The sequence below is a fragment of the Bufo gargarizans genome, chromosome 8 (assembly GCF_014858855.1).
Source record: "Bufo gargarizans isolate SCDJY-AF-19 chromosome 8, ASM1485885v1, whole genome shotgun sequence".
NCBI lineage: Eukaryota > Metazoa > Chordata > Amphibia > Anura > Bufonidae > Bufo > Bufo gargarizans.
This window is the reverse complement of record NC_058087.1, coordinates 199561228-199588689: the sequence shown is the minus strand read 5'-3', so window position 1 is coordinate 199588689 and position 27462 is coordinate 199561228. Positions and strand designations below refer to the sequence as shown.

Sequence of the window (27462 nt, the reverse complement as noted above, 5' to 3'; positions counted from 1 at the left end):
GAAGTTCATTCACAACTACCCCGACATGTCAGAGCTGCTGCATAAAGTGCGGGCCGTCTGTTCGCGCTTCCGGCGTTCACATCCTGCTGCTGCTCGCCTGTCTGCGCTACAGCGTAACTTCGGCCTTCCCGCTCACCGCCTCATATGCGACGTGCCCACCAGGTGGAACTCCACCTTGCACATGCTGGACAGACTGTGCGAGCAGCAGCAGGCCATAGTGGAGTTTCAGCTGCAGCACGCACGGGTCAGTCGCACTGCGGAACAGCACCACTTCACCACCAATGACTGGGCCTCCATGCGAGACCTGTGTGCCCTGTTGCGCTGTTTCGAGTACTCCACCAACATGGCCAGTGGCGATGACGCCGTTATCAGCGTTACAATACCACTTCTATGTCTCCTTGAGAAAACACTTAGGGCGATGATGGAAGAGGAGGTGGCCCAGGAGGAGGAGGAGGAGGAGGAAGAGGGGTCATTTTTAGCACTTTCTGGCCAGTCTCTTCGAAGTGACTCAGAGGGAGGTTTTTGGCAACAGCAGAGGCCAGGTACAAATGTGGCCAGCCAGGGCCCACTACTGGAGGACGAGGAGGACGTGGATGAGGAGGAGGTGGAGGAGGATGAGGATGAAGCATGGTCACAGCGGGGTGGCACCCAACGCAGTTCGGGCCCATCACTGGTGCGTGGCTGGGGGGAAACGCAGGACGATGACGATACGCCTCCCACAGAGGACAGCTTGTCCTTACCCCTGGGCAGCCTGGCACACATGAGCGACTACACGCTGCAGTGCCTGCGCAACGACAGCAGAGTTGCCCACATTTTAACGTGTGCGGACTACTGGGTTGCCACCCTGCTGGATTCACGGTACAAAGACAATGTGCCCACCTTACTTCCTGCACTGGAGCGTGATAGGAAGATGCGCGAGTACAAGCGCACGTTGGTAGACGCGCTACTGAGAGCATTCCCAAATGTCACAGGGGAACAAGTGGAAGCCCAAGGCCAAGGCAGAGGAGGAGCAAGAGGTCGCCAAGGCAGCTGTGTCACGGCCAGCTCCTCTGAGGGCAGGGTTAGCATGGCAGAGATGTGGAAAACTTTTGTCAACACGCCACAGCTAACTGCACCACCACCTGATACGCAACGTGTTAGCAGGAGGCAACATTTCACTAACATGGTGGAACAGTACGTGTGCACACCCCTCCACGTACTGACTGATGGTTCGGCCCCATTCAACTTCTGGGTCTCCAAATTGTCCGCGTGGCCAGAGCTAGCCTTTTATGCCTTGGAGGTGCTGGCCTGCCCGGCGGCCAGCGTTTTGTCTGAACGTGTATTCAGCACGGCAGGGGGCGTCATTACAGACAAACGCAGCCGCCTGTCTACAGCCAATGTGGACAAGCTGACGTTCATAAAAATGAACCAGGCATGGATCCCACAGGACCTGTCCGTCCCTTGTGCAGATTAGACATTAACTACCTCCCCTTAACCATATATTATTGGACTCCAGGGCACTTCCTCATTCAATCCTATTTTTATTTTCATTTTACCATTATATTGCGAGGCTACCCAAAGTTGAATGAACATCTCCTCTGTCTGGGTGCCGGGGCCTAAATATATGCCAATGGACTGTTGCAGTGGTGGCTGACGTGAAGCCTCATTCTCTGCTATGACATGCAGACTAATTCTCTGCTGACATGAAGACAGATTCTCTGTTACGGGACCTCCCTCCTCTGCCTGGGTGCTGGGCCTAAATATCTGACAGTGGCCTGTTCCAGTGGTGGGTGACGGGAAGCCAGATTCTCTGCTATGGGACCTCTCTCCAATTGATATTGGTTAATTTGTATTTATTTAATTTTTATTTTAATTCATTTCCCTATCCACATTTGTTTGCAGGGGATTTACCTACATGTTGCTGCCTTTTGCTGCCCTCTAGCCCTTTCCTGGGCTGTTTTACAGCCTTTTTAGTGCCGAAAAGTTCGGGTCCCCATTGACTTCAATGGGGTTCGGGTTCGGGACGAAGTTCGGATCGGGTTCGGATCTCGAACCCGAACATTTCCGGTCAACTCAGGTGTCCGCTCAACTCTAGTAGTAAACTAAGAATTTTTTTGTCAAACTGCAGAGACGAGAAATGGCTGAAAAATGGTGTCTGGTCTGAAGGTCTGAAAGGAGAAGATGAGGAAAGAGAACATCTACATCAAAGGTGACGTCACTGTAAGGCTACTTTCACACTAGCGTTGTTTAAATCCGGCGTTCAATTCCGACACCGGAACTGCCCGCCGGATCCGGAAAAACGTGTGAAAACGGATTACATTTGAATCCTGATCAGGATTTTGGTCACAATGAAAAAATGCATTGGAAAAAACAGATCCGCCATTTATGGACTTTAACTTTTTTTTCACATTTTTCGGGTTTAACATGCAAAAGCCGGATCCGGTTTGACTGAACACACGGCGCCGGATCCGGCGTTAATGCAAGTCAATGGGAAAAAGGCCTGATCCGGCGTTCAGTCAAAGTGTTCAGGATTTCAAATTGGTTTCTTGAACATGACAATGAGTTCACTGTACTAAAATGGCCCCACAGTCACCAGATCTCAACCCAGAAGAGCATCTTTGGGATGTGGTGGAACGGGAGCTTCGTGCCCTGGATGTGCATCCCTCAAATCTCCATCAACTGCAAGATGCTATCCTATCAATATGGGCCAACATTTCTAAAGATGCTATCAGCACCTTGTGGAATCAATGCCACGTAGAATTAAGGCAGTTCTGAAGGCAAAAGGGGGTCCAACACCGTATTAGTATTATACTAATAATTCTTTAGGTGAGTATATATATATATATATATAGCTATCTAATTATACATACATACATACACACACACAGGTATATGTGTGATTACTGCAGCAATATCCATGGTGTGGCAGCAATCTACCTGTGTGTGTTAAGTTGAAATTGAGTGTCACGCCTCAATCATCTATTTACGTATTTTTCAGTTTCAACATGCTTGGAATTTCAATTATTATATATTTTTTTTGCATTGTTAAATGTACAAACCGGATTCCAAAAAAGTTGGGACACTATACAAATCGTGAATAAATACTGAATGCAATGATGTGGAGGCGCCAACTTCTAATATTTTATTCAGAATGGAACATAAATCACGGAACAAAAGTTTAAACTGAGAAAATGTACCATTTTAAGGGAAAAATATGTTGAATCAGAATTTCATGGTGTCAACAAATCCCCAAAAAGTTGGGACAAGGCCATTTTCACCACTGTGTGGCATCTCCCCTTCTTCTTACAACACTCAACAGACGTCTGGGGACCGAGGAGACCAGTTTCTCAAGTTTAGAAATAGGAATGCTCTCCCATTCTTGTCTAATACAGGCCTCTAACTGTTCCATCGTCTTGGGCCTTCTTTGTTGCACCTTCCTCTTTATGATGCGCCAAATGTTCTCTATAGGTGAAAGATCTGGACTGCAGACTGGCCATTTCAGTGCCCGGATCCTTCTCCTACGCAGCCATGATGTTGTGATTGATGCAGAATGTGGTCTGGCATTATCTTGTTGAAAAATGCAGGGTCTTCCCTGAAAGAGATGACGTCTGGATGGGAGCAGATGTTGTTCTAGAACCTGAATATATTTTTCTGCATTGATGGTGCCTTTCCAGACATGCAAGCTGCCCATGCCACACGCACTCATGCCACCCCATACCATCAGAGATGCAGGCTTCTGAACTGAGCGTTGATAACAACTTGGGTTGTCCTTGTCCTCTTTGGTCCGGATGACATGGCGTCCCAGATTTCCAAAAAGAACTTTGAATCGTGACTCGTCTGACCACAGAACAGTCTTCCATTTTGCCACACTCCATTTTAAATGATCCCTGGCCCAGTGAAAACGCCTGAGCTTGTGGATCTTGCTTAGAAATGGCTTCTTCTTTGCACTGTAGAGTTTCAGCTGGCAACGGCGGATGGCACGGTGGATTGTGGTCACTGACAATGGTTTCTGGAAGTATTCCTGAGCCCATTCTGTGATTTCCTTTACAGTAGCATTCCTGTTTGTGGTGCAGTGTCGTTTAAGGGCCCGGAGATCACGGGCATCCAGTATGGTTTTATGGCCTTGACCCTTACGCACAGAGATTGTTCCAGATTCTCGGAAGCTTCGGATGATGTTATGCACAGTTGATGATGATAGATGCAAAGTCTTTGCAATTTTTCGCTGGGTAACACCTTTCTGATATTGCTCCACTATCTTTCTGCGCAACATTGTGGGAATTGGTGATCCTCTACCCATCTTGGCTTCTGAGAGACACTGCCCCTCTGAGAAGCTCTTTTTATACCCAATCATGTTGCCAATTGACCTAATTAGTGTTAATTGGTCTTCCAGCTCTTCGTTATGCTCAAATTTACTTTTTCCAGCCTCTTATTGCTACTTGTCCCAACTTTTTGGGGATTTGTTGACACCGTGAAAATTTGAATCAACGTATTTTTCCTTTAAAATGATACATTTACTCGGATTAAACGTTTGATCTGTCATCTACGTTCTATTACAAATAAAATATTGACATTTGCCATCTCCACATCATTGCATTCAGTTTTTATTCACAATTTGTTTAGTGTCCCAACTTTTTTGGAATCCGGTTTGTAATTAAACCAGCATATATATATATATATATATATATATGTTATTACTACAAGACAAGGTGTAGCAGCAATCTAGCTGTGGTATTAATGTGAAATTGAGCATCAGGCTTCAGCAATCTATCCGGCCAGAGGTAGTGGTAGTAGTAGTAGCAGGCTGCAGTTGTCCCTGCTGGCTTCAGAAAGGCGCAACATTTGTACTGCCCTGAGGAGGAAGTGCAGAAGGAGGCTGCAGACCCCAGGTTGGTGGGGGCAGTTTTGTCATCCATAGCTGCAGTGTTGGCATTGGGGGCAGTGACAGTGGCAGTCAGTGCAAATGCAGAGCAGGGGAGGGGGACCAAGGAACCCACCATGAAAGACCACAGTCTGATAGAAGCAAAAGGGAGGGTGAGGACTCTGACGACGATTGTGTGCTGGACAGGACCTGGGAGCCAGATCAAGGTTCTGAGAAGGAGGAGGCAACATCAGAAGAGAAGGGTGATGGCAGTGGCAATAAAGAGCAGAGGCCACATAGCTCCCCAAGAACAGTCAGGGCCATGTCTGCTTCAGAATCTGGTGATGCAACTGACGAAGTGGGTGAGTTAGGCCCAAAATGTGCCAGAGCTAAACCCAGCTTGGCTACTTCTACTAGTGCGCGAGTATCTCCCATCTGGCAACTTTTCTTCACGCTGCCAGAAGACAAAAGCATTGTCTTGTGAAAGCGGTTATGGCAGGCAAACACAAATGTAGGCACCATAGCTTTATTAAACCACATGAAGTGGCATCGCCCCATCCAGTGGGCAAACAGAGGTGGCAGCCAGCCACCGCGGCAGGAATTCCCTCCTTCTTCTAGTCCAGCTCGCGGTAGCCAGGCTGCATCCACAAGCAGTGCGGTGTTTTTCACATCGTCATCATCCCTTTCCACTTCTCCCGCTCAGACTCCTCCTCTGCCTGCTTCGCTCCATTGTTAGCCATTCATAACAAAATGAGTGGTCAGGAAACAACTCTAATTTTCCTGTCTGTATTGTACTACAGGCAACACAGCCACTACATTTAAAGCTACCCAAGGGTTTTCAATCTAACCAGGAACTGCCCTTAGTAGCTGAACTGTAGTGGCTGTGTACCAGCAGGTCCCTCAGGCTGTGTCCTCTCCTGAAGGTTATCTGTGGATAATTGTGAACAGAGTCAGGCGTGGCTCTTGACACCCTCGTTTTACAGTATTAATCTCCAGCGGTCCTTCCCAATTAAGGATTTAATTAATTGTCGTAGCCGGGGAGTCATTTATAAAATCACGTGTGACTGCCCCACGGAGTATGTAGGCAAAACAAAGAGGGAACTGCGAGACGCATAGGTGAACATCTGGGGGACATTTTGAACAGGGGGGATACGGCTGTGTCCCGTCATGTGCATGACCACCATTCTGGTGACCCCAAAAGCATTAAAGCTATGGGCATTGAAGTCGTCCCACCACCTACACTGGGGGACTGGGACCGCACACTCTTACAACATGAAGCCCGGTGGATTTACACGTTACGTACGGTGTCGCCCCCTAGGTCTGAATGAACAGCTATGTTTTAGTTGTTTTATTTGACCAGCATTATTCTATTATCCCCTGCTTGTTCCTCAGTTTGTCTACTTCTACTGTAATATATGGCTTTATTTGGAGGCCGTGCCTCCTGTATTAAAATGAACAACCATGCTTTAATTGTTTCATTTTTTATGAACATCTTATAATTTTGCTTTGGTTGGTGTCAGTTTTTTATATATTCCTTTGTTTCTTCTGTCCAATCGCAGTTCTGGGTCGGGGTTCCCTTGAACAGATTACCTTTTGTATTTGATCGCCACTAAATGCCCTTTATGTTTAGCGCCGCCCTCAAAATAGGACCGCGCTGTTGATGGTTGCCGGGAACATGTCCCGGTTGTCTGGCAACATTTTCAACTATGGTTGCATGTAACGAATGCGTCCTATGTTTATGACGCAATGTGTGGCCAAATGTGATGACGCAATACGCATTGGGACGCATCATCACACGGTTTCAAGTTGTCACGAGGGTGTCAAGACCCACGCCTGACTCCGTTATACCCGGGGTCAGGAGGTCGCAGCGGTTGGCTGCACGCTCTATGTAAGATAGGGATGTTTCCTTATTGTAGCTTTCTGGGTTTGCTTTACAAACCCTTTTGTCTCACTCAGGGATCCGTAGCTTCTCCTCCTCAGCTGTTCCTTGTCCAGCACTCCCAATCCTCCTTATATTCCCCTCTCACACTTCTCTGGTTGCCAGATATAGAGCTTCCTGCCTGGACATCTATTCTGACCCACTGGAGCTGTGTTGCTGCGTTCTCTGAGTGTTGCCTTAGAACGCTACCCTCCGGATCCCTGTTGGACCTTTGTGGACTGCTGTGGTCGCCCACCTGGGTGTTTGTGTTTGTCTGTGTTTGTCTGTCCTCTCCCTGGTGTTTCCCTCTTAGTGCAGTGGTGCGGACTAGCGATCCCACCGGCCCGTTCATTATCTAGGGTTCATTTCAGGGAAAGCCAGGGTTTAGGCACGTGATCGCCGCACGGGTGAGGAACCCGTCTAGGGACATCAGGGCAGTCAGGTGCCAGCCGCAAGGTGATTTAGGGGTCACCACCTTTCCCTCTCCCTTGGGCAGGACTTTCCCTTTTTCCTCCCTGTGCGTGTTGCCGGTCATTACACAAGTTCAGGAAGCGCTGTCTACCTTAAGCACTTGTCGCGAATGCATGATTGCGTTGGCAATTGTTCCGACGTCACCACGCTGCGCCTCAGGCCTCGTTTTGAAATCAGAATTGATTCAAATTCCGAGTGGGCTGTCGTCTCCAGGCAGGCTATCCCACTGCCTCGGAACGTGTCTAGGCCCACCGGATCGGGGGAGCCCTTCCTCACAAGGCTTCCCCTCACTACTGTAAGTGCCCTCCATCTTGCGGTACTTGCGCAGGCCCAGTACACTAGTGGAGCCTATATCTCGGGCTGCCACTTCCATTTAGATTGCCCTGTTTACCATCGAGGCATTTTTTCATCCCATTTACCAGCACTTTTCTGTATGTGTATTGTGAAGTCAGACCAAACTTAACTTATGCCCTTCTGGATTTGGTTTTTGTTTCTATCCAGTTTCTGTAATGTTTCCCCTGATGAGAGTAAATTGAAACATGCATGTAGGGACCAGCTGCACTTGGAAATAGTGATGAGCGAACTTGTGTTTTAAGTTCGGCGTCTAAAGTTCGGGTTCGGGTTATCGAAGTATCCTGTTATGGATTTCGCTACTATGGACCATAACGGAACGTCTTGTCACGCGTTCCCGTACATAGACTTCAGCGGGAACGCGCGACAAGACGCCCCAAAGAAGCTCATGAACTTTTTGGGGCGTCGGGCGTTTTACAGCGCGATCGTACGCGCTGTAAAACGCTCAGGTGTGAACCCAGCCTTAGAATCCATAACGGGATACTTCGATAACCTGAACTCGAACTTTAGACGCCGAACTTAAAACACAAGTTCGCTCATCACTACTAGGGAACTTTAGGATCAAGTAGCTTGAGGGCAAGATTCTGGACGGGGTCATTCTTTTTAGGACGGGTGCTCCGTGGCTATGACGTTAGGGCCAGCATACCACCCATACCTTAGGGCTGTCTAGGAATCTATAGCCCATCTCTCTTTCTGTCCGCTACTTGCCTTGTTTTTTTCAGGATCATACAGTCCTGATCAAAAGTTTAAGACCACTTGAAAAATGGCATGGCTGGATCTTAACAAGGTTCCAAGTAGAGCTGCAACATGCAACAAGAAGAAATGGGAGTGAGACAGAACATTTTTTTGAGTGTTCAATTTAATGAAAACAACGAATAAACTGAAACAGGCTGTTTTTCAGCTGATCAAAAGTTTAGGACCACACATCCAAAAAAAAACTAAACCCCCCCCCCGAAACAGAAATCCAACTTCCAAACATGAGCTCAGTAATAAGTAGCTCCGTCGTTATTGTTGATCACTTCAAAAATTTGTTTCAGCATGCTTGATGCAGGCGTTTCCATGAGGTGAGTGGGAACATTTCTCCAAGTGGTGAAGACGGCCGCACAAAGGCCATCTACTGTCTGGAACTGTTGTCCATTTTTGTAAACTTCCCTTGCCATCCATCCCCAAAGGTTCTCAATTGGATTTAGATCAGGGGAACACGCAGGATGGGCCAAAAGAGTGATGTTATTCTCCTGGAAGAAGTCCCTTGTCCTGCGGGCATTGTGTACTGTAGCGTTGTCCTGTTGAAAAACCCAGTCGTTACCACACAGACGAGGGCCCTCAGTCATGATGAATGCTCTCTGCAACATCTGGACATAGCCAGCGGCCGTTTGACGCCCCTGCACTTCCTGAAGATCCATTGTTCCACTGAAGGAAAAAGCACCCCAGACCATTATGGCGCCCCCTCCACTGTGGCGCGTAGAAAACATCTCAGGTGGGATCTGCTTGTCATGCCAGTAACGTTGGAAACCATCAGGACCATCAAGGTTAAATTTTTTCTCATCAGAGAATAAAACTTTCTTCCACCTTTGAATGTCCCATGTTTGGTGCCCTCTTGCAAAGTCCAAACGAGCAGTTCTGTGGCGTTCAAGGAGACGAGCTCTTTGAAGACGTTTTTTGTTTTTGAAGCCCTTCAGTCTCAGATGCCGTCTGATGATTATGGGGCTGCAGTCAGCACCAGTAAGGGCCTTAATTTGGGTAGAGGATTGTCTAGTGTCTTGCCAGACAGCCAATTGGATCCTCCGGCTCAGTGCTGATGAAATTTTTTGGGTCTTCCACTTGACTTTTTTGTTCCATAACCCTCAGGATCATTTAATAAAAATTCCAAATGACTGTCTTACTGCGTCCCACCTCAGCAGCGATGGCGCGCTGTGAGAGACCCTGCCTATGCAGTTCAACAACCCGACCACGTTCAAAAAGGGAGAGTTTTTTTGCCTTTGCCATCACAACGTGACTACCTGACAGAAAATGACAATGAATCCACATCTTTGCACAGATTTGGCCTTTTAAAGGCATGTGGTCCTAAACTTTTGAACAGCTGAAAAACAGCCTGTTTCAGTTTATTCGTTGTTTTCATTAAATTGAATGCTCAAAAAATGTTTTGTCTCACTACCATTTCTTCTTGTTGCATGTTGAAGCTCTACTTGGAACCTTGTTAAGATCCAGCCATGCTAAATAAGATTTTTTGCCATTTTTCAAGTGGTCTTAAACTTTTGATCAGGATCATACTATCAGTTGTATATCCATGAAGCCCAGAAGACTCCCATGGCATGGTAGGACTACCGGTTATTTTTAGGTGCCGCCGTGCACCATAATTTATGAGCGTCATTGAGCACTTTAATAGGGGCGTGACTAAGCAACAACCTGGCCTTCACTAGAGCTTCCGATGGTGAGGATAGACTTGGGCCGTTAGGGTAGTTGCCAGGTGTCACTCCAGAGCAGTCCCCGAGTCAGTGGCAGCTGACCAGGGGGTCAGAGATACCGGTGCAAGCAGCGAGGGGATGTGCGTGGTCAGGAAGTCCGGGGTCAGGGCAGGCAACGATCAATCAAGGTCTGTAAACGAACTCCGAGGTCAGAGGCAGGCGGCAAACAAGCAAAATCCGATAATTCCAAAAGCAGGGTACACAGCAAAGCAGAACTTGAAAAACACCTTCACACTTGGTACTAGGCAAGCTAGTGACCATGAGTTGCTCAGGCATCTTCCTGTGGTAGGAAGCGTCTTTAACCCCTTAAGGACCGGGTCATTTTTCACCTTAAGGACAAGACTGATTTTTGCAAATCTGACATGTGTCACTTTATGTGGTGATAACTTTAAAACACTTTTACTTATCCAAGCCATTCTGAGATTGTTTTCTCGTCACATATTGTACTTCATGGTAAAATTTTATCAAAAGACCAAATTAACAAAAAATTTGGAAAAATTTGCAACTTTCCAAATTTCAATTTCTCTGCTTTGAAAACAGATAGTGATACCTCATATAATAGCTACTACTTTACATTTCCCATATGTCTACTTCATGTTTGGATTATTTTCTGAATGCCATTTTAATTTTTGGGGACATTAGAAGGCTTAGAAGTTTAGAAGCAAATCTTGATATTGTTTCAGAAAATTTCCAAAACCCACTTTTTAAGGACCAGTTCAGGTCTGAAGTCACTTTGTGAGGCTTACATAATAGAAACCACCCAAATATGACCCCATTTTAGAAACTACACCCCTCAAGGTATTCAAAACTGAATTTACAAACGTTGTTAATCCTTTAGGTGTTCCACAAGAATAATGGTAAAAGGGGATGACGTGATGACGTGAGGACGTCGCGCTCGCTCCTCCTCCCCGATGCTCGGCTGCCTCGCTGACCGCTGATTGCGGCGTCTCTCCCACTCCCACTGCCTCCTGCTTCCTGCTCTTACGCCCGGATAGGGGATAGGGGACCGCGGACTTGTAACAAGTGGTGCTGGTGCTTCTGCTCCTTCGTCGGGCCCCTGCTACCCGGTGTCTCCTGAGCCTTAGTGTGAAAATACCGGGAAATTGTCGATGTTCTGGGGGTGATATCTCGGCGCCTCTGGATGGTTTCTGCTGCTGTATGCGGTGCGCTCCGGTGGCTGTTCCTATGGCCGTTCCTCTCTGGTCTTCCGGATCCTTCCTCCCTCCTGCAACTTGCGATCTGCCTGATCTCCCTGAGTGTGTTCCCCCTGTTCTATCCGGCCGGGCTTCTTAACAGTGAACAGTGAACTGAAGACTGGTGAGACGGTTCCTTTACTTTTGCTCCCATTAACAGTAACTTTTACTAACTGAGTAACCAACTAATCCTCTAAGCAGCTAACCTTTTCAACTTTAAGGACATTTATGCAGCCTTAACCTACATCCATACTCTATATGGGATATTGTACCCATAGGAATTGAGGTACTCTGTAAAAAAAAAACACAAAAAAAAACTGTTTGTGGAGAGAGAAAGAGGGAGGCGGTTGGTGAGGAAAATAATATAGAGGAGAGAGACAAGCGGATGGAAAAAAAAAAAAAAAAAAGGGGAAATGGCACCGAAGGCCAGTAGGCGGTCTGTGGACCTTTCTGGTCAGAAACCGGCTACTAAACCCTCTGAAGGAGGGAAAATAGACCAGTTTTTGAGGTCCCCAAGGGTTAATACCAGAGGTGGGCAAAAAGATACCAGCTCTTAAAAAAATGATACTCCCGAAGTGATGGAACTTGAATTACAAAAAGCTCCTGCGTATCCGCAAGGGGAGGAGGGAATAGACGGAGAAGGTGTGACCAACCCCAACTCCTCGCAGTTAAAAGAAATTATTTTGGCAGTAAAACAGAACGGGGACCTAATACAGGCTATTACAACCCAGCTTGGCGCAATTCAAGTCGATGTGGGACTGATTAGAGATGATCTGTCTAAAATCCGAGATAGAGTCAATAAGGTGGAGAGCTCTATGATTACTATACAGAATGAATACAAAGAAATAAACACTGAGATGTCCACGTTAAAGACAGATTTGAATCGCCTTAAAAAAAAGGTGGTGGATCTGGAAGACAGATCACGAAGGTACAATGTAAGAATCCTGGGGATCCCAGAGGGCGCGGAAGATAAGAACCCTACTCAGTTTATACAGGCGATGATTCTTGAAAATTTTGGGAGGGAGCACTTTTCGCCCTTGTTTCTAGAAAGAGTTCATCGAGTCCCAGGTGGTAAATTAATTCCTGGGAGACAACCACGGACACTCCTTGTTAAAATGCTGGCTTCAAGAGATAGAGACATAGTACTAAGACGGGCGAGGGAATGCCCCCCTGTTTTATATGATGGAAATAAACTGGCCTTTTTTCATGATTTTTCCAAAGATGTCCAAGAAAAGAGACGCTTGTTTAATACTGTTAAAAAGAGACTAAGAGAAAGGGATATTAAATACTCACTTGTCTTCCCAGCCAAACTCCGGATTATTTTCAATGATACGACTTTGTTTTTTGATACGCCGGATAAAGCTGCGGAGTGGCTTGAACGAAATAATATGTGATCTAACTGCTCAAGGTTTTGTTGGGATCAATAGCTGGCAGATTATGCTCTATATAGTTCCCTTTCTTTGGTTAACTAGCGGTGAGGTGTCGAGCGGAGGGGTGGGGGGGGGTGGCCATAGGCGAGGGATCTGCTGATTTATGCGGTGGATTAATTGGATTGGGGGCTGTGATGTGTCTAGGGTGGGGAAGAGTTGTGTGTGTTCTTTTTTTATTTTTTTATTTTTTATTTTTAGATTAATTTTTATAATGTCAATTAGAATTCTTACCTGGAATGTCAGGGGCCTGGGGGATAGAAGAAAAAGACAAGCGGTTTTTGATTTGATGCGTTCACATCTCCCAGCTATTATATGTTTGATAGAAACACATCTTACGGGGGAGACCTCCAGGGTCGTCACCAGGGGCTGGGCTGCGCACACATACCATTCTACCTTTTCTAGTCATTCCAGGGGAGTGACTGTCTTTATTCATAGAACGATTGATTTTATGTGCGAGGCAGCCTCTGTTGACCACCAGGGGAGATTTGTCTTCCTATATTGTAAGCCGGCGGCGAAGATGTGTATTCTGGCCTTTGTTTATATCCCACCTCCATTTTCTTTCTTAGTACTCAACTCTCTGCTAAAATTTATGGATAAATGGCCAGAGTGTCCTACATTGATTATGGGAGACTTTAATTGCGTCATCAATCCCGCGGACGACAGGGTCTCTATTGGCGGCAAGGGGGACGTCCCCCTTGGCACATTTCTGTTTGGAGGCCTGGGTTCGAGGATGTTTGGGGAAGTCTGGGACAGGGGAGAAGGGTCTTCTCATGCATTAGTAAATTAGGTAGATCTATGTCCAGAATAGACCATGTTTTGATTAATAAAAAATATTTGCGATATGTAAAACGAATGAGGTACGAGACTAGGTCACTCTCGAACCACCTCCCCCTACTCCTCAAACTCTGCCTGATTCAGGATAAACAAATCGGGAGGTCTCCATTTAGACTTAACCCCTACTGGTTATCAGTAATAAAAAATCATGAAATAATACAAAAGGAAATTAACCAATTTTGGGAGGCTAATTATACCTCAGCAAAAACCCAAGTAGTATGGGACACCTTTAAGGCCTATATGAGGGGAATAATGGTTAGTAATATTGCTAACCTGAGAAAGGAGTATGGGGAAAAGGAGGGAAACTTAAAAGAACAAGCTTCCTTAGCTACACAATCTTACTATATAAATAGGACAGAGGAAAATAGGGAAACCATGCAGAAAACCACACAAGTATATTCCAACTTCCTGCTGGAGAAGGCCCAACAGAGTTTATTCTTTAAGGGCCAAAAATACTTTACTGAATCGGGGCGTCCGGGGAAACTTCTATCCAGAGTGATCTTGAGTCAGGAATCCAAGAAAAATATAGACAATATTGCCTAATGGGAGGATAGTTGTTGGACAAAATTCTATAGAGAAAGTTTTCTTGGACTACTTTTCAGAACTTTATAGAGCTGATTGTAAGATTACGAATGAAATGATGGATGTCTATCTTGACGGTATTATTTTCCCTACTATTATTCGGCTCAAAGGAGGGTTCTTGAGGCTGATCTCTCAATTCAGGAGCTTGAAGGGGCAATTAAACTTTGCTCGGGTAACTCCACCCCCGGCTCAGATGGACTCCCATATGAATTTTATAGTAAATATAAGGAGGTTATTTTTCCCAAATTGTTGGGGGTCTTTGCTGAGTCGGTGGAGGAGGGGACCCTACCGGTTTCAATGTCGGAAGCTTTAATAATATTAATTCCAAAAAAAGGTAAGGACCCCATAGAACTGGGATCCTACAGACCGATTTCACTGTTGAACACGGACGTAAAGCTCCTCGCAAGGATTTTGGCCTCAAGACTCTCTAGGGTCATCTCCTCCATTGTCCACCCGGACCAGAACGGTTTTATCCCAAATAAGGGCACTCACCATAATCTTCATCGGCTTTTCGCTAATATACAGGCCCCTGGGGGGTCTGCTCGCTCCATCCTGTCACTGGATGCCTCTAAGGCCTTTGACAGGGTGGAGTGGCGATTCCTGTGGAGGGTCCTGGCCAGGATGGGCTTTGGGGAGAGATTCATAAATATGATTAAACTACTGTATAGATCCCCCACGGCTAAGTTGAGTCTCAACGGGCGCCTTACTACCAGTTTTGATTTAAATAGAGGTACTCACCAGGGCTGCCCATTGTCACCACTCCTATTTAATATCTATATTGAGCCTCTGGCTCTGGCTATTAGGCAGGACACCCAAATTAAAGGATTTGGAATACTAGGCGTGGAGGATCAGATTTCCCTATATGCGGACGATGTCCTTTTTTTTTTATAGATAATACATAAATAACTGCCCCAAGAATTATTCGGATGGTTAAACTATTTGGTGAGGTATCAGGCCTAGATATAAACTGGTCGAAGACAATTCTGATGCCAATAGACCCGTTGCCCCAAAAGGAGTCCTTGATAACCCAGCTAGATGTTGCTGACACTTTTCAATACTTGGGCATGATGATATCTCCCAGGGTTGAAAATTGTGTACAACTCAATTTGATCCCATTGATAACGAAAATTAGGGCAAAAATAGGGATTTGGTTGAGACTTTCCTTCTCTAGGGCAGATCGACTTTCACTGGTCAAGATGGTGATTCTACCTCAAATCCTCTATGTTCTTAAAAATATACCTACCTGGATAGAGGATAAATATTTTAAACTTATGGAAAGAATAATAAATGATCTAGTTTGGGGAAGAAAACGTGTGCGCCTCAAATTGGAATACTTGTATAAACCTTTGGAACAGGGGGGTTTAAACCTCCCTTGTTTCAAAGGTTATTTTATTGCTGCTCAGCTATAGATGTGTTATGAATGGCAAAATAGTACATTTTTGAGTAGGTTAGTGAGAAGCTCCTCGCATAATAACATATTTACGCCTCTGGAATCCGGGTTACTGATTAATAGAGACCAGGGCCATAAAGCGACTACAAAATCACTACTGAAAATCTGGGCTCCTACTAGAGGATGGCTGGGGGTGAAGGGATCCCTTACATTCACGCCTCTTTGGCACAATATTCACTTACAGAGTTTAGAGGGTATAGCTACGGATCAATTTTGGCAAAAGAATGGGATTCTTTATATTACACAGGTTGTTAAGAATTGAGAGATTAAGTCGTTTGTGGAACGATCACATAATATAGTGAACCTCTCTTGGTTCAGGTATTTTCAGCTTCGGTCGGCACTTTTTAGTTTGAATGATAAATCACTTTTAGAAATAGATAATACTGCTCCGCTAAATGGGTGGTTAGGGAAGTTACCACAAAGAATTAAGATTTCCAATATATATAAACTACCACTTAAATCACGTTTTGGAAAGACACAATCGCCGGGACAAAGGGCTTGGGAGATGGATTGCCCAAATATACAATCGGTAGGGTGGGGAAGTATTTTTTACTAATTTTGATTTACTATCTCACAATTTTAATCATGTTCTAATACAGTTTCATATTTATCATAGATTATATGTTACCCCCACCTGGTTAAACAAGTGTGGATTAAGAGACACCTCCAAATGTCCTCGATGTGATACTGTAGGTGCGGATTATCTGCACATGATCTGGGCCTGTCCAGAACTTGGAGCTTACTGGAACGCTATTAATAATCTTCTTACTCAGAAATTGAAAATATGGATTCCTTTTGAGCCACAATTGTTCTTACTGAATGACTTTTCGTTAATAGGTAGCCATAAATATCAAAAGATTATGTTAGGTAGAACACTATTATTGGCCAGAGTGTTGATTAGCCGGAGCTGGTTTGCACGCCATACTCCAGAGGTAAACAACTGGATAAGCTTGGTTAATAAGGTTAAAAACTACGAACGGATTCTCTATAAGCAGAGAGATGCACTAGATAAATGGACTAAGATATGGGATGATTGGAAGTGTTGACTTAATTGTATTTGTAATAGTGTTGTTTTTTTTTGTTTTCTTTTCTTTTTTCTTCCCTTTCTTTCTTTCTTTCTTCCTTCTCCCCTTCCTTCTCTGCCCTTTAGGGGGGGTGGGGGGGAGGAGGGAGTGGACGCATCACAGGTAGGGTGGGGGTTGGGGGTAAAATGGTATTGATTAATTATATTAAGTTTGAATATTTTGCGTGTATTCGTTTTGTATATTAATAAAGAAATTGGATATATATTTAAAAAAAAAAAAGAAGAAGAATGGAAAAAGGAGATGAAATTTCAGAATTTCACTTTTTTGGCAGATTTTCCATTTTAATCATTTGCTTTCCGCTAACAAAGCAAAGGTTAACAGCTAAACAAAACTCTATATTTATTGCCCTGATTCTGTAGTTTACAGAAACATCCTATATGTGGTCGTAAACTGCTGTACGGGCACACGGCAGGGCGCAGAAGGAAAGGAATGCCATATGGTTTTTGAAAGGCAGATTTTGATGGAGTATTTTTGACACCATGTCCCATTTGAAGCCCCCCTGATGCACCCCTAGAGTAGAAACTCCAAAAAAGTGGCCCCATTTTAGAAACACCCCCCCTCATGGTATTCAAAACTGATTTTACAAACTTTGTTAACCCTTTAGGTGTTCCACAAGAATTAATTGAAAATGGATATGAAATTTCAGAATTTAACTTTTTTTGGCAGATTTTCCATTTTAATCATTTTTTCCCGCTAACAAAGCCAGGGTTAACAGCCAAACTAAACTCAATATTTATTGCACTCATTCTGTAGTTTACAGAAACACCCCATATGTGGTCGTAAACTGCTGTTCGGGCACACGGCAGGGCGCAGAAGGAAAGGAACGTCATATGGTTTTTGTATGGCAGATTTCACTGGGATAATTTTAACTTGCCATGTCACATTTGAAGACCCCCTGATGCACATCTAGAGTAGAAACTCCAAAAAAGTGACCCCATTTTGGAAAATACGGGATACGGTGGCAGTTTTGTTGGTACTATTTTAGGGTACAGATGATTTTTGGTTGCCCTATATTACACCTTTTGTTAAACAAGGTAACAAAAGAATTGCTGCTTTGGCACCGTTTTTATTTTTTGTTATTTACAACGTTCATCTGACAGGTTAGATAATGAGCTCTTTTTATAGAGCAGGTTGTAATGGACGCGACAATACCAAATATGACTACTTTTCTGGTTGTTTGTTTCAGTTTTACATAATAAATCATTTTTGAAAAAAATGATTTTTTAGTGTCTCCATACTCTGAAAGCCATAGTTTTTTTTTTTGGGGGGGGGCGATTGTCTTATGTAGGGACTCATTTTTTTCAGCATGGAAGACGGTTTGATTGGTATTATTTTGGGGTGCGTATGACTGTTTGATCGCTTGCTATTACACTTTTTGTGATGTAAAGTGACAAAATGGCTTTTTGATACAATATTTAATTTATTAGGTCATGTGATATTTTTATAGAGCAGGTTGTTACGGACATGGCAATACCTAATATGTATACTTTATTTATTTATTTAAAATTTACACAATAGTAGCATATTTGAAACAAAAAAAATCATGTTTTAGTGTCTCCATATTCTGAAAGCCTTTTTTTTTTTTTTTGGGCAATTGTCTTAGGTATGGGCTCAGTTTTTGCGGGATAAGATTACGGTTTGATTGGTATGATGTTGGGGTGTTTAGGACTGTTTGATTGCTTGCTATTACACTTTTTGTTATGTCAAGTGACAAAATGGCTTTTTTTTTTTTTTTTTACGGTGTTCACTTGAGGGGTTAAATCAGGGATATTTTATAGAGAAGGTTGTTATGGACGCGGCGATACCTAATATGTATACTTTTTTATTTATTTAAGTTTTATACACTAATATTTTTTAAACAAAAAAAAAAACATGTTTTAGTGTCTCCATAGTCTGAGAGCGATATTTTTTTTTTTTTTTTGGGCGATACTCTTAGGTAGGGTATCATTTTTACGGGATGAGATGACGGTTTGATTGGTACAATTTTGGGGTGCGTATGACTTTTTGACCGCTTGCTATTACACTTTTTGTGATGTAAGGTGACCAAAAAAATGCTTTTTTGACACTTTATTATTTTTTTCACGGTGTTCATCTGAGGGGTTAGGTCATGTGGTATTTTTATAAAGCAGGTTGTTATGGATGCAGCGATACCTAATATGTATACTTTTTCTATTATTTTTACGTTTAACACAATAAAAGCATTTTTGAAACAAAAAACAAATCATGTCTCCATAGTCTGAGAGCCATAGATTTTTGATTTTTTTCACAATTGTCCTATGTAGGGGCTCATTTTTTGCGGGATTAGGTGACCGTTAGATTGGTACTATTTTTGGGGGGCATACGCCTTTTTAATCGCATGGTGTTGAACTTTTAGTGATGTAAGGTGACAAAAATGGCTTTATTTTACACAGTTTTTATTTTTATGGTGTCTATCGGACGGGGTGGATCATGTGATATATTTATAGAGCCGGTCATGATGTGTGTGTTTTTTGTTTGTTATTTCTTTTTTTTATTATAAAATCAGGGGAAAGGGGAATTTTTTTCTTTTTTTAACTTGAAACTATTTATTTTTATTGAAAACACTATTTTAAACTTTTTTTTTAAAACTTTATTTCTGTCCCACTCTGGGACTTCAACTTTTGGGGGTCTGATTCCCTCTGCAATGCATTACAATACATCTGTATTGTAATGCATTGCCTGTTAGTGGATTACACTGAGTCATACACTAACAGGTTGCCTAGGAGACGGGCCAGAGGCTGGACAGGTTGCCTAGGAGACGGGCCTGAGGCTAGTTAGGTTGCCTAGGAGACGGGCCTGAGGCTGGATCTCCTCGGCCCCCGTAGAAGGCAGGTCCCGATGCCGTGCAGGGGATTGGGAAGCCTCTGCACGGCATCGGGCTGCCTTGTCTCATATCGGGTCCCCGCCACTGCAGCGCGGGGACCTGATGCGCTCCTTCACCCGCCGCAAACCACTTCTAGGTCGAGGTCAGCGCTGACCGGGGTATAGAAGGGGTTAACCCGCCAGCATCGCTGTAAACAGCGATGTCGGCGGATACAGCAGGGACTGCCGGAGCCCTGCAGTGATCGGGCGGATGTAGCTCTTGCACCTGCCCGTTCAGCCCACCGTTCATTTACGGTGGAATGCATTCTGGCAATGCATCCGGCGCCGTACATGCACAGCGTTTTGCATTAAGGGGTTAAATACTATCTGCAATCCAGCCATAGGCTGGTGAGACAGGGGCCGTGTACGTGCTGCCTCACAAGGGAGGAGAGACACACCCATACAAGCCCTAACAACAGTACAGGTCTCCGGCAGGATATAAACTCTGGCACGGAGCAACAGTTAAGCTACCTGCTGTCTGCTCTTGTCAGCAGGGCCCATGGCAGCAGGAGGGAAAGAGGGAGCCCGGCAGCCTGCCCGCGGGTAGGGGCAGCAGCGTCGGCATGCAGTATCGGACTGGGGTGCCTAGGGCCTACCAGTAGAAATTATTCTAGGGGCCCACCCTCCAGCTACCAAAAATAAATATTACTTGTTCATTTTTCAGGCTCATGCACATTAATATTTGCAGTTTAGCAGACAATACAGTGTGCACTGCTCTACATCAGATTGTTCTCGTTAAGCAGCTCATTGTAGTTGAGCCTAATCTGTTAAGGTCCCTTTACACAGGGCGATGGAGTAGGAGATTGTTGGGGAGGACGCTTTCCTTCCCGACAAATGCCTGCTCTTTAACGGAGGAGAACGCTGTACTTCCAAGCAGTGATCTCCGTTGTACGGGGAGCAGTGATCACTACTGTCCATGTTCTTCCTCATACTGACTAGTTGTTTGCCGGCAGCAGATCGTGATCACACAGCACAATCTACTTCCAGTAAATGGTCATGTGCGCACAAACGATCGAATCACGGTACCAGATGAATGAGTGTTTCGTTCGTTCATCAGGTAATCAGCCTACACGGCGACCACCGCAGCCAGGACGCCCAAGAGCTACTAAAGCGAGCAACGCGGTAACCCCTGTCACAGTGAACTACACTGCAACAATATGTCTATCTTTATTATTTTTTTACATAAAAAAGCATTTTTTTTAAATTATGTTTCCATTTCTGAAAGCCATATATATATTTTTATGCCAATCATCTTGTGTTGGGCTCCTTTTTTGCAGAAAAGTTGACATATTTATTGCTGCATATGATTTTTTGATCATTCAATATTACACTTTTTTGGGTCAAAGGGACCAAAAAATATCTGTTTATTTTTATGGCATTCATGTCAGGTCATGTCATATAGAGCAGGTAGTTACAGACGCAGCGATACCTGATATGTCTATTGTTTTTATTTCTGTTTAAGGGGTTGTGTCATCTCAGACAATTGGGGAATATCGCTAGGATCTGCCCCATTGTCTTATAGGTGTGGGTCACACCACCGGGACTTGCACCTATATTGAGAACGTTCATTTTCTATGGTGCCGCCACAAATAGCCAAGCTATTTCCGTTGGGTCTATAGAAGTGAATGGGAGCGGTGGCCAGTCATGCGCGGTGCGCTCCCACTCACTTCTATGGGGAGACCGATTGGTGGTGGCCGGACCGGAGTCCTCCAGCCATCACCTTGCGGGGCTCTACTCTGATATAGGTGGGACCCACATCTATAAGACAAGCCATATGCCCCCATTGTCTGACATCAGACAATCCCTTTACAGTATGTTTTACACAGTGAAAACATTTCTGAAAAGTAAATATCTTTTTGTGTTACCATTTTCTGAAAGCCATTTTTTTTTTTTTTTTTTTGTCTTATGTAGAAGCTTTTTTTTTTTTGCAGGATGAGGTGACAGTTTGATTGGTACCATTTCAGAGTACATACAATTTTTAGATTGCTTGGCATTAGACTTTTTGTGAGGCAAGTTGACCAAAAAATGGCTGTTTTTATTTAGTTTTTTTATGGCATTCACCTGAGGGGATAGATCATGTCATATTTTTATAGAGAGTCGTTACAGATGCAGCGATACCTAATATATGTCTGTTTTTCTTTTTTTTCTGTTATTTATAATTTTATATGACTTTATTATGGGAAACCTGTATTTTTTTTTTACTTGAAACCTAGGTATCCTACAGGTTAATACAAAAAAAAAAACACAACTAAAGCACAAAAATAAACCAAAAATACTGTATTTTTTTACATTTACATCTATGGAGCTGTGTGAGGACTGTTGGAGTATGTATTATTTTTTTATTAATATTTATAAAAAAAAAGTTGTGGCATGTAATCATAATTGTGATATAAAACTACATCATGTTGCAGGAAAACTACAACTCCCAGCAGGTCCTACAGGTTTGCATCTTACAGGGCATGCTAGGAGTTGTAATTTCCAGAGGGGAATGCAGTAAAATGTGAAATTATATTTTTACTAAACTATATATATTATACTGTCTTAGGGGACCAGCCTGTGATGTCACCAACTGAGTCACAGCTACTGTTTCATGGGGGACACGGCAGCACCACCAGCATGTCTGCACGCTCAGCACCACAGTAAAATCCCACCGCCGCGCTCTGCAGACTCCAGAATATGGGCGGGCTGCAGGGCTCTGTGAGGTCACAGTGTGCGTGCGTGTAGTGCAAGGGGTGAGAAGGAAGTGCAGACACGTATCACGAGGAGGGGCCCGCCGCCCACTGAAAGATGGCAGTGCCAGCATCACTGCAGGGCAAGTTAAGTGTCGAGATAATCGTGACAGTCAAGATCATCTCGCCACCTTCTGTATGTCTGTGTAGCTTTGCTCTTCCTATTGTAGCGCAGGCAGCGGCGCTTGCCAGCAGAAAGCTGGGGCTGCCCGCCGCCGCTGATTAATATGTAGACTGTAACTAGGCAGGGGCCACCGAGGATTTCCCCGACTCACCAGTGGGCCAGTCTGAGCCTGCCGGCACGGACCACTGGGCTAACAGTAACTAAAGGTGGATTTACATGAGAGCTATACGAGGAGAAGCAGATTGTCAGGAAGGAAGTGTTCCTTCCCGTCAGTCGGCTGCTCGTTAAGTGGAGGTGAAGCTCTGTATTTACATACACAATCACCTCCACAGTGTGAGGACGAGCCCGTCCCCATAAAAAATCATTGCTCCTGGGCAGCAGAGGTTCTTTAGACCACACGATCTGCTGCCCAGGAACGATTATTGAGGTGTCCGCACCTCTGATTATTTCCCCCCATGAACGAGCGTTTTGCTTCTTCATCACGTGATCTGTGGCACCTTCAGATGGGCAAATTATATTGAGACTGAGCGTTCATAGAAACAGTTGTTCCCAATAATCGTCCCGAACATCAGGCCATGTGGATCCACCTTAACCCAATATTCTGATTATCTTTACAACATACTTAATGGAAAATAGAGAACACATGATCCACATATAAAAGAAAATATAAATTCTATTGACCATCATTTAGAGATCGGGAGATGTGACCTGACAGATCTCTAAAGAATAGTAAGATAATGGAGACTTCCCAGAAGATTATCACAGCTAATCCATAACCAGATGTATAAAAGGATCGAATACTGGCCTATTGTTCGTGCCCATCGCGGTGCCCTCTGATATTAGGGAAGCAGATGAGAGGACAACTGTCTGGAAAAAGTGTAAACATTCTGCAAATCTTGCAGGTTAAAAAAAGGGGTGATCTTACCCTGCTGGGCGCCTGATGCTGTCTGGGTTACATTTTCTCTGCTTTTTGATTTGTTTTGCTCATTTTCTCCAGATATTTCTCTTGCTTCTACCTTTTCACCTAATTTAAATGATAAAAGATTTACATTGCATTTATTAACATTCAAATATTTGTAATACACAAGTAGTTCATTGCTACAATGCGAGTGATTGTCTGCACTGGGCAATTATCGGGATTTTCTTCATTTCTGTTTATTATAATGATGATTGATGGGTGTGACTGCAGGAAGAGATCAGGAATATGCGGGCAGGCTATAGACAAGATGCCTAATGCTGACATTTGTGGAGAGGTCAATCAGTGCTCAGCATCACAAAATGAGAGAAAGGTGTTGGAAAGTGAAGGGAGACACCAGGAGAAAGGATAAGATATTAGGGGAATATGTGACCCGACCGATCTCTGCAGAAAGGAAAGGAAACGGCGTCTCCTCAGAAGGATTTACAACAAAATGGGACTTTTCTTCCGTGCAGTTTACACCATATCTGCTTTGTGACACATTTATTAACCATTTGTGCCATGCAGTTTTCAAAATTGTAGAAAATAGTAATAAAACGTCACACAAACAGTGTCCTGGTGCATTGCTGGGTCCTCACTTTAGCTATTGTGAAGCTTAAAGCGCTTTGGCCACTTTGTGGTTGCTGTGGACCGATGTGTTTGGGAGAGGACTGCACAGCACTCACTAATATAAACTGTGTTGAAATTCTGGTCCCTTTACACAGGGCGACGGAGTAGGAGATTGTTGGGGAGGACGCGTTCCTTCCCGACAAATGCCTGCTCTTTAACGGAGGAGAACGCTGTACTTCCATGCAGTGATCTCCGTTGTACGGGGAGCAGTGATCACTACTGTCCATGTTCTTCCTCATACTGACTAGTTGTTTGCCGGCAGCAGATCGTGATCACACAGCACAATCTACTTCCAGTAAATGGTCATGTGCGCACAAACGATCGAATCACGGTACCAGATGAATGAGTGTTTCGTTCGTTCATCAGGTAATCAGCCTACACGGCGACCACCGCAGCCAGTACGCCCAAGAGCTACTAAAGCGAGCAACGCGGTAACCCCTGTCACAGTGAACTACACTGCGACATTATGTCTATCTTTATTATTTTTTTACATAAAAAATCATTTTTTTTAAATTATGTTTCCATTTCTGAAAGCCATATATATATATTTATGCCAATCATCTTGTGTAGGGGCTCCTTTTTTGCAGAAAAGTTGACATATTTATTGTTGCATTTTTTGATCGTTCAATATTACACTTTTTTGGGTCAAAGGGACCAAAAAATGTCTGTTTATTTTTATTTTTATGGCATTCACCTGAGGGGATAGGTCATGTCATATAGAGCAGGTAGTTACAGACGCAGCGATACCTGATATGTCTATTGGTTTTATTTCTGTTAAAGGGGTTGTGTCATCTCAGACAATGGGGGAATATCGCTAGGATCTGCCCCCATTGTCTTATAGGTGTGGGTCACACCACCGGGACTTGCACCTATATTGAGAACGGAGCCCGGAAAGTGGTGGAGGGCGCACTGCGCATACACAGCCGCCATCTATTCATTTTCTATGGGGCCGCCACAAATAGTTCCGTCGGGCCTATAGAAGTGAATGGGAGCGGTGGCCAGTCATGCGCGGTGCGCTCCCACTTACTTCTATGGGGAGACCGATTGGTGGTGGCCGGACCGGAGTCCTACAGCCATCACCTTGGGGGGCTCTACTCTGATATAGGTGGGACCCACATCTATACGATAAGCCATATGCCCCCATTGTCTGAGATCAGACAATCCCTTTACAGTATGATTTACGCAGTGAAAACATTTCTGAAAAGTAAATATCTTTCTATAAGCCATATTTTTTTTATTTTTTGGGCGATTGTCTTATGTAGAAGCTTGTTTTTTTTTGCAGGATGAGGTGACAGTTTGATTAGTACCATTTCGGAGTACATACAATTTTTAGATTGCTTGGCATTAAACTTTTTGTGAGGTAAGTTGACCAAAAAATGGCTGTTTTTATTTAAATTTTTTATGGCATTCATCTGAGGGGATAGATCATGTCATATTTTTATAGAGAGTCGTTACAGACGCAGCGATACCTAATATATGTCTGTTTTTCTTTTTTTTTCTGTTATTTATACTTTTATATGACTTTATTATGGGAAACCTGTGTTTTTTTTTTTTTTACTTGAAACCTAGGTATCCTACAGGTTAATACAAAAAAATAAAAATAAAGCACAAAAATAAACCAAAAATACTGTATTTTTTTACATTTACGTCTACGGAGCTGTGTGAGGACTGTTGAAGTATGTATTATTTTTTTTATCAATATTTATTAAAATTTTTGTGGCATGTAATCATAATTGTGATATAAAACTACATCATGTTGCAGGAAAACTACAACTCCCAGCAGGTCCTGGAGGTTTGCATCTTACAGGGCATGCTAGGAGTTGTAATTTCCAGAGGGGAATGCATTAAAATGTGAAATTATATTTTTACTAAACTATATATATTATACTGTCTTGGGGGACTAGCGGCAGCCTGTGATGTCACCAACTGTGTCACAGCTACTGTTTCATGGGGGACACGGCAGCACCACCAGCATGTCTGCACGCTCAGCACCACAGTAAAAGCCCACCGCCGCGCTCTGCAGACTCCAGAATATGGGCGGGCTGCAGGGCTCTGTGAGGTCACAGTGTGCGTGCGTGTAGTGCAAGGGGTGAGAAGGAAGCGCAGGCACGTATCACGAGGAGGGGCCCGCCGCCCACTGAAAGATGGCAGTGCCAGCATCACTGCAGGGCAAGTTAAGTGGCGAGATAATCATGACAGTCAAGATCATCTCGCCACCTTCTGTATGTCTGTGTAGCTATGCTCTTCCTATTGTAGCGGCAGGTAGCGGCGCTTGCCAGCAGAAAGCTGGGGCTGCCCGCCGCCGCTGATTAATATGTAGACTGTAACTAGGCAGGGGCTACCGAGGATTTCCCCGACTCCCCAGTGGGCCAATCTGAGCCTGCCGGCACGGACCACTGGGATAGCAGTAACTAAAGGTGGATTTACATGAGAGCTATACGAGGAGAAGCAGATTGTCAGGAAGGAAGTGTTCCTTCCCGTCAGTCGGCTGCTCGTTAAGTGGAGGTGAAGCTCTGTATTTACATACAGCAATCACCTCCACAGTATGAGGACGAGCCCGTCCCCATAAAAAATCATTGCTCCTGGGCAGCAGAGGTTCTTCAGACCACACGATCTGCTGCCCAGGAACGATTATTGAGGTGTCCGCACCTCTGATTATTTTCCCCCCCATGAACTAGCGTTTTTCTCATTCATGAGGTGATCTGTGGCATCTTTCGATGGGCAAATTTTATCGAGAATGAGCGTTCGTAGAAACATTTGCTCCCAATAATCGGCCCGAACATCAGGCCATGTGAATCCACCTTAACCCAATATTCTGATTATCTTTACAACATACTTAATGGAAAACAGAGAACACATGAGCCACATATAAAAGAAAATATAAATTCTATTGACCATCATTTAGAGATCGGGAGATGTGACCTGACTGATCTCTAAGGAATAGTAAGATAATGGAGACTTCCCGGAAGATTATCACAGCTAATCCATAACCAGATGTATTAAAGGATCAAATACTGGCCTATTGTTCGTGCCCATCGCGGTGCCCTCTGAGATTAGGGAAGCAGATGAGAGGACAACTGTTTGGAAAAAGTATAAACATTCTGCAAATCTTGCAGGTTATAAAAAGGGGTGATCTTACCCTGCTGGGCGCCTGATTCTGTCTGGGTCATATCTTCTCTGCTTTCTGATTTGTTTTGCTTATTTTTTTCAGATTTTTCTCTTGCTCCAGGTAAAGACATCAATCCTTCTGCCTTTTCACCTAATTTAAATGATAAAAGATTTACATTGCATTTTTTAACATTCATATATTTGTAATACACAAGTAGTTCATTGCTACAATGTGAGTGATTGTCTGCACTGGGTAATTATCGGGATTTTCTTCATTTCTGTTGATTATAATGATGATTGATGGGTGTGACTGCAGGAAGAGATCAGGAATACGCGAGCAGGCTATAGACAAGATGCCTAATGCTGACATTTGTGGAGAGGTCAATCAGTGCTCAGCATCACAAAATGAGAGAAAGGTGT

At 44.0% G+C, this 27462-nt stretch overlaps 1 protein-coding gene across 3 annotated transcripts in view; it reads right to left on the bottom strand.

Moving 5' to 3' along the window:
• The window catches only part of LOC122944422, an 81020-nt gene that overhangs the window by 26168 nt on the left and 27390 nt on the right, over window positions 1–27462 (bottom strand). For 2 of the 3 annotated variants that reach the window (XM_044302658.1, XM_044302659.1), the window contains exons 6-7: window positions 27074–27193; window positions 23275–23373 (exon numbers count right to left, since the gene is read on the bottom strand). In XM_044302658.1, coding sequence (XP_044158593.1) covers window positions 23275–23373; window positions 27074–27193 — 219 coding nt within the window. The remainder of the gene's footprint in view (window positions 1–23274; window positions 23374–27073; window positions 27194–27462) is intronic. The other variant, XM_044302660.1, reaches the window with a different exon arrangement.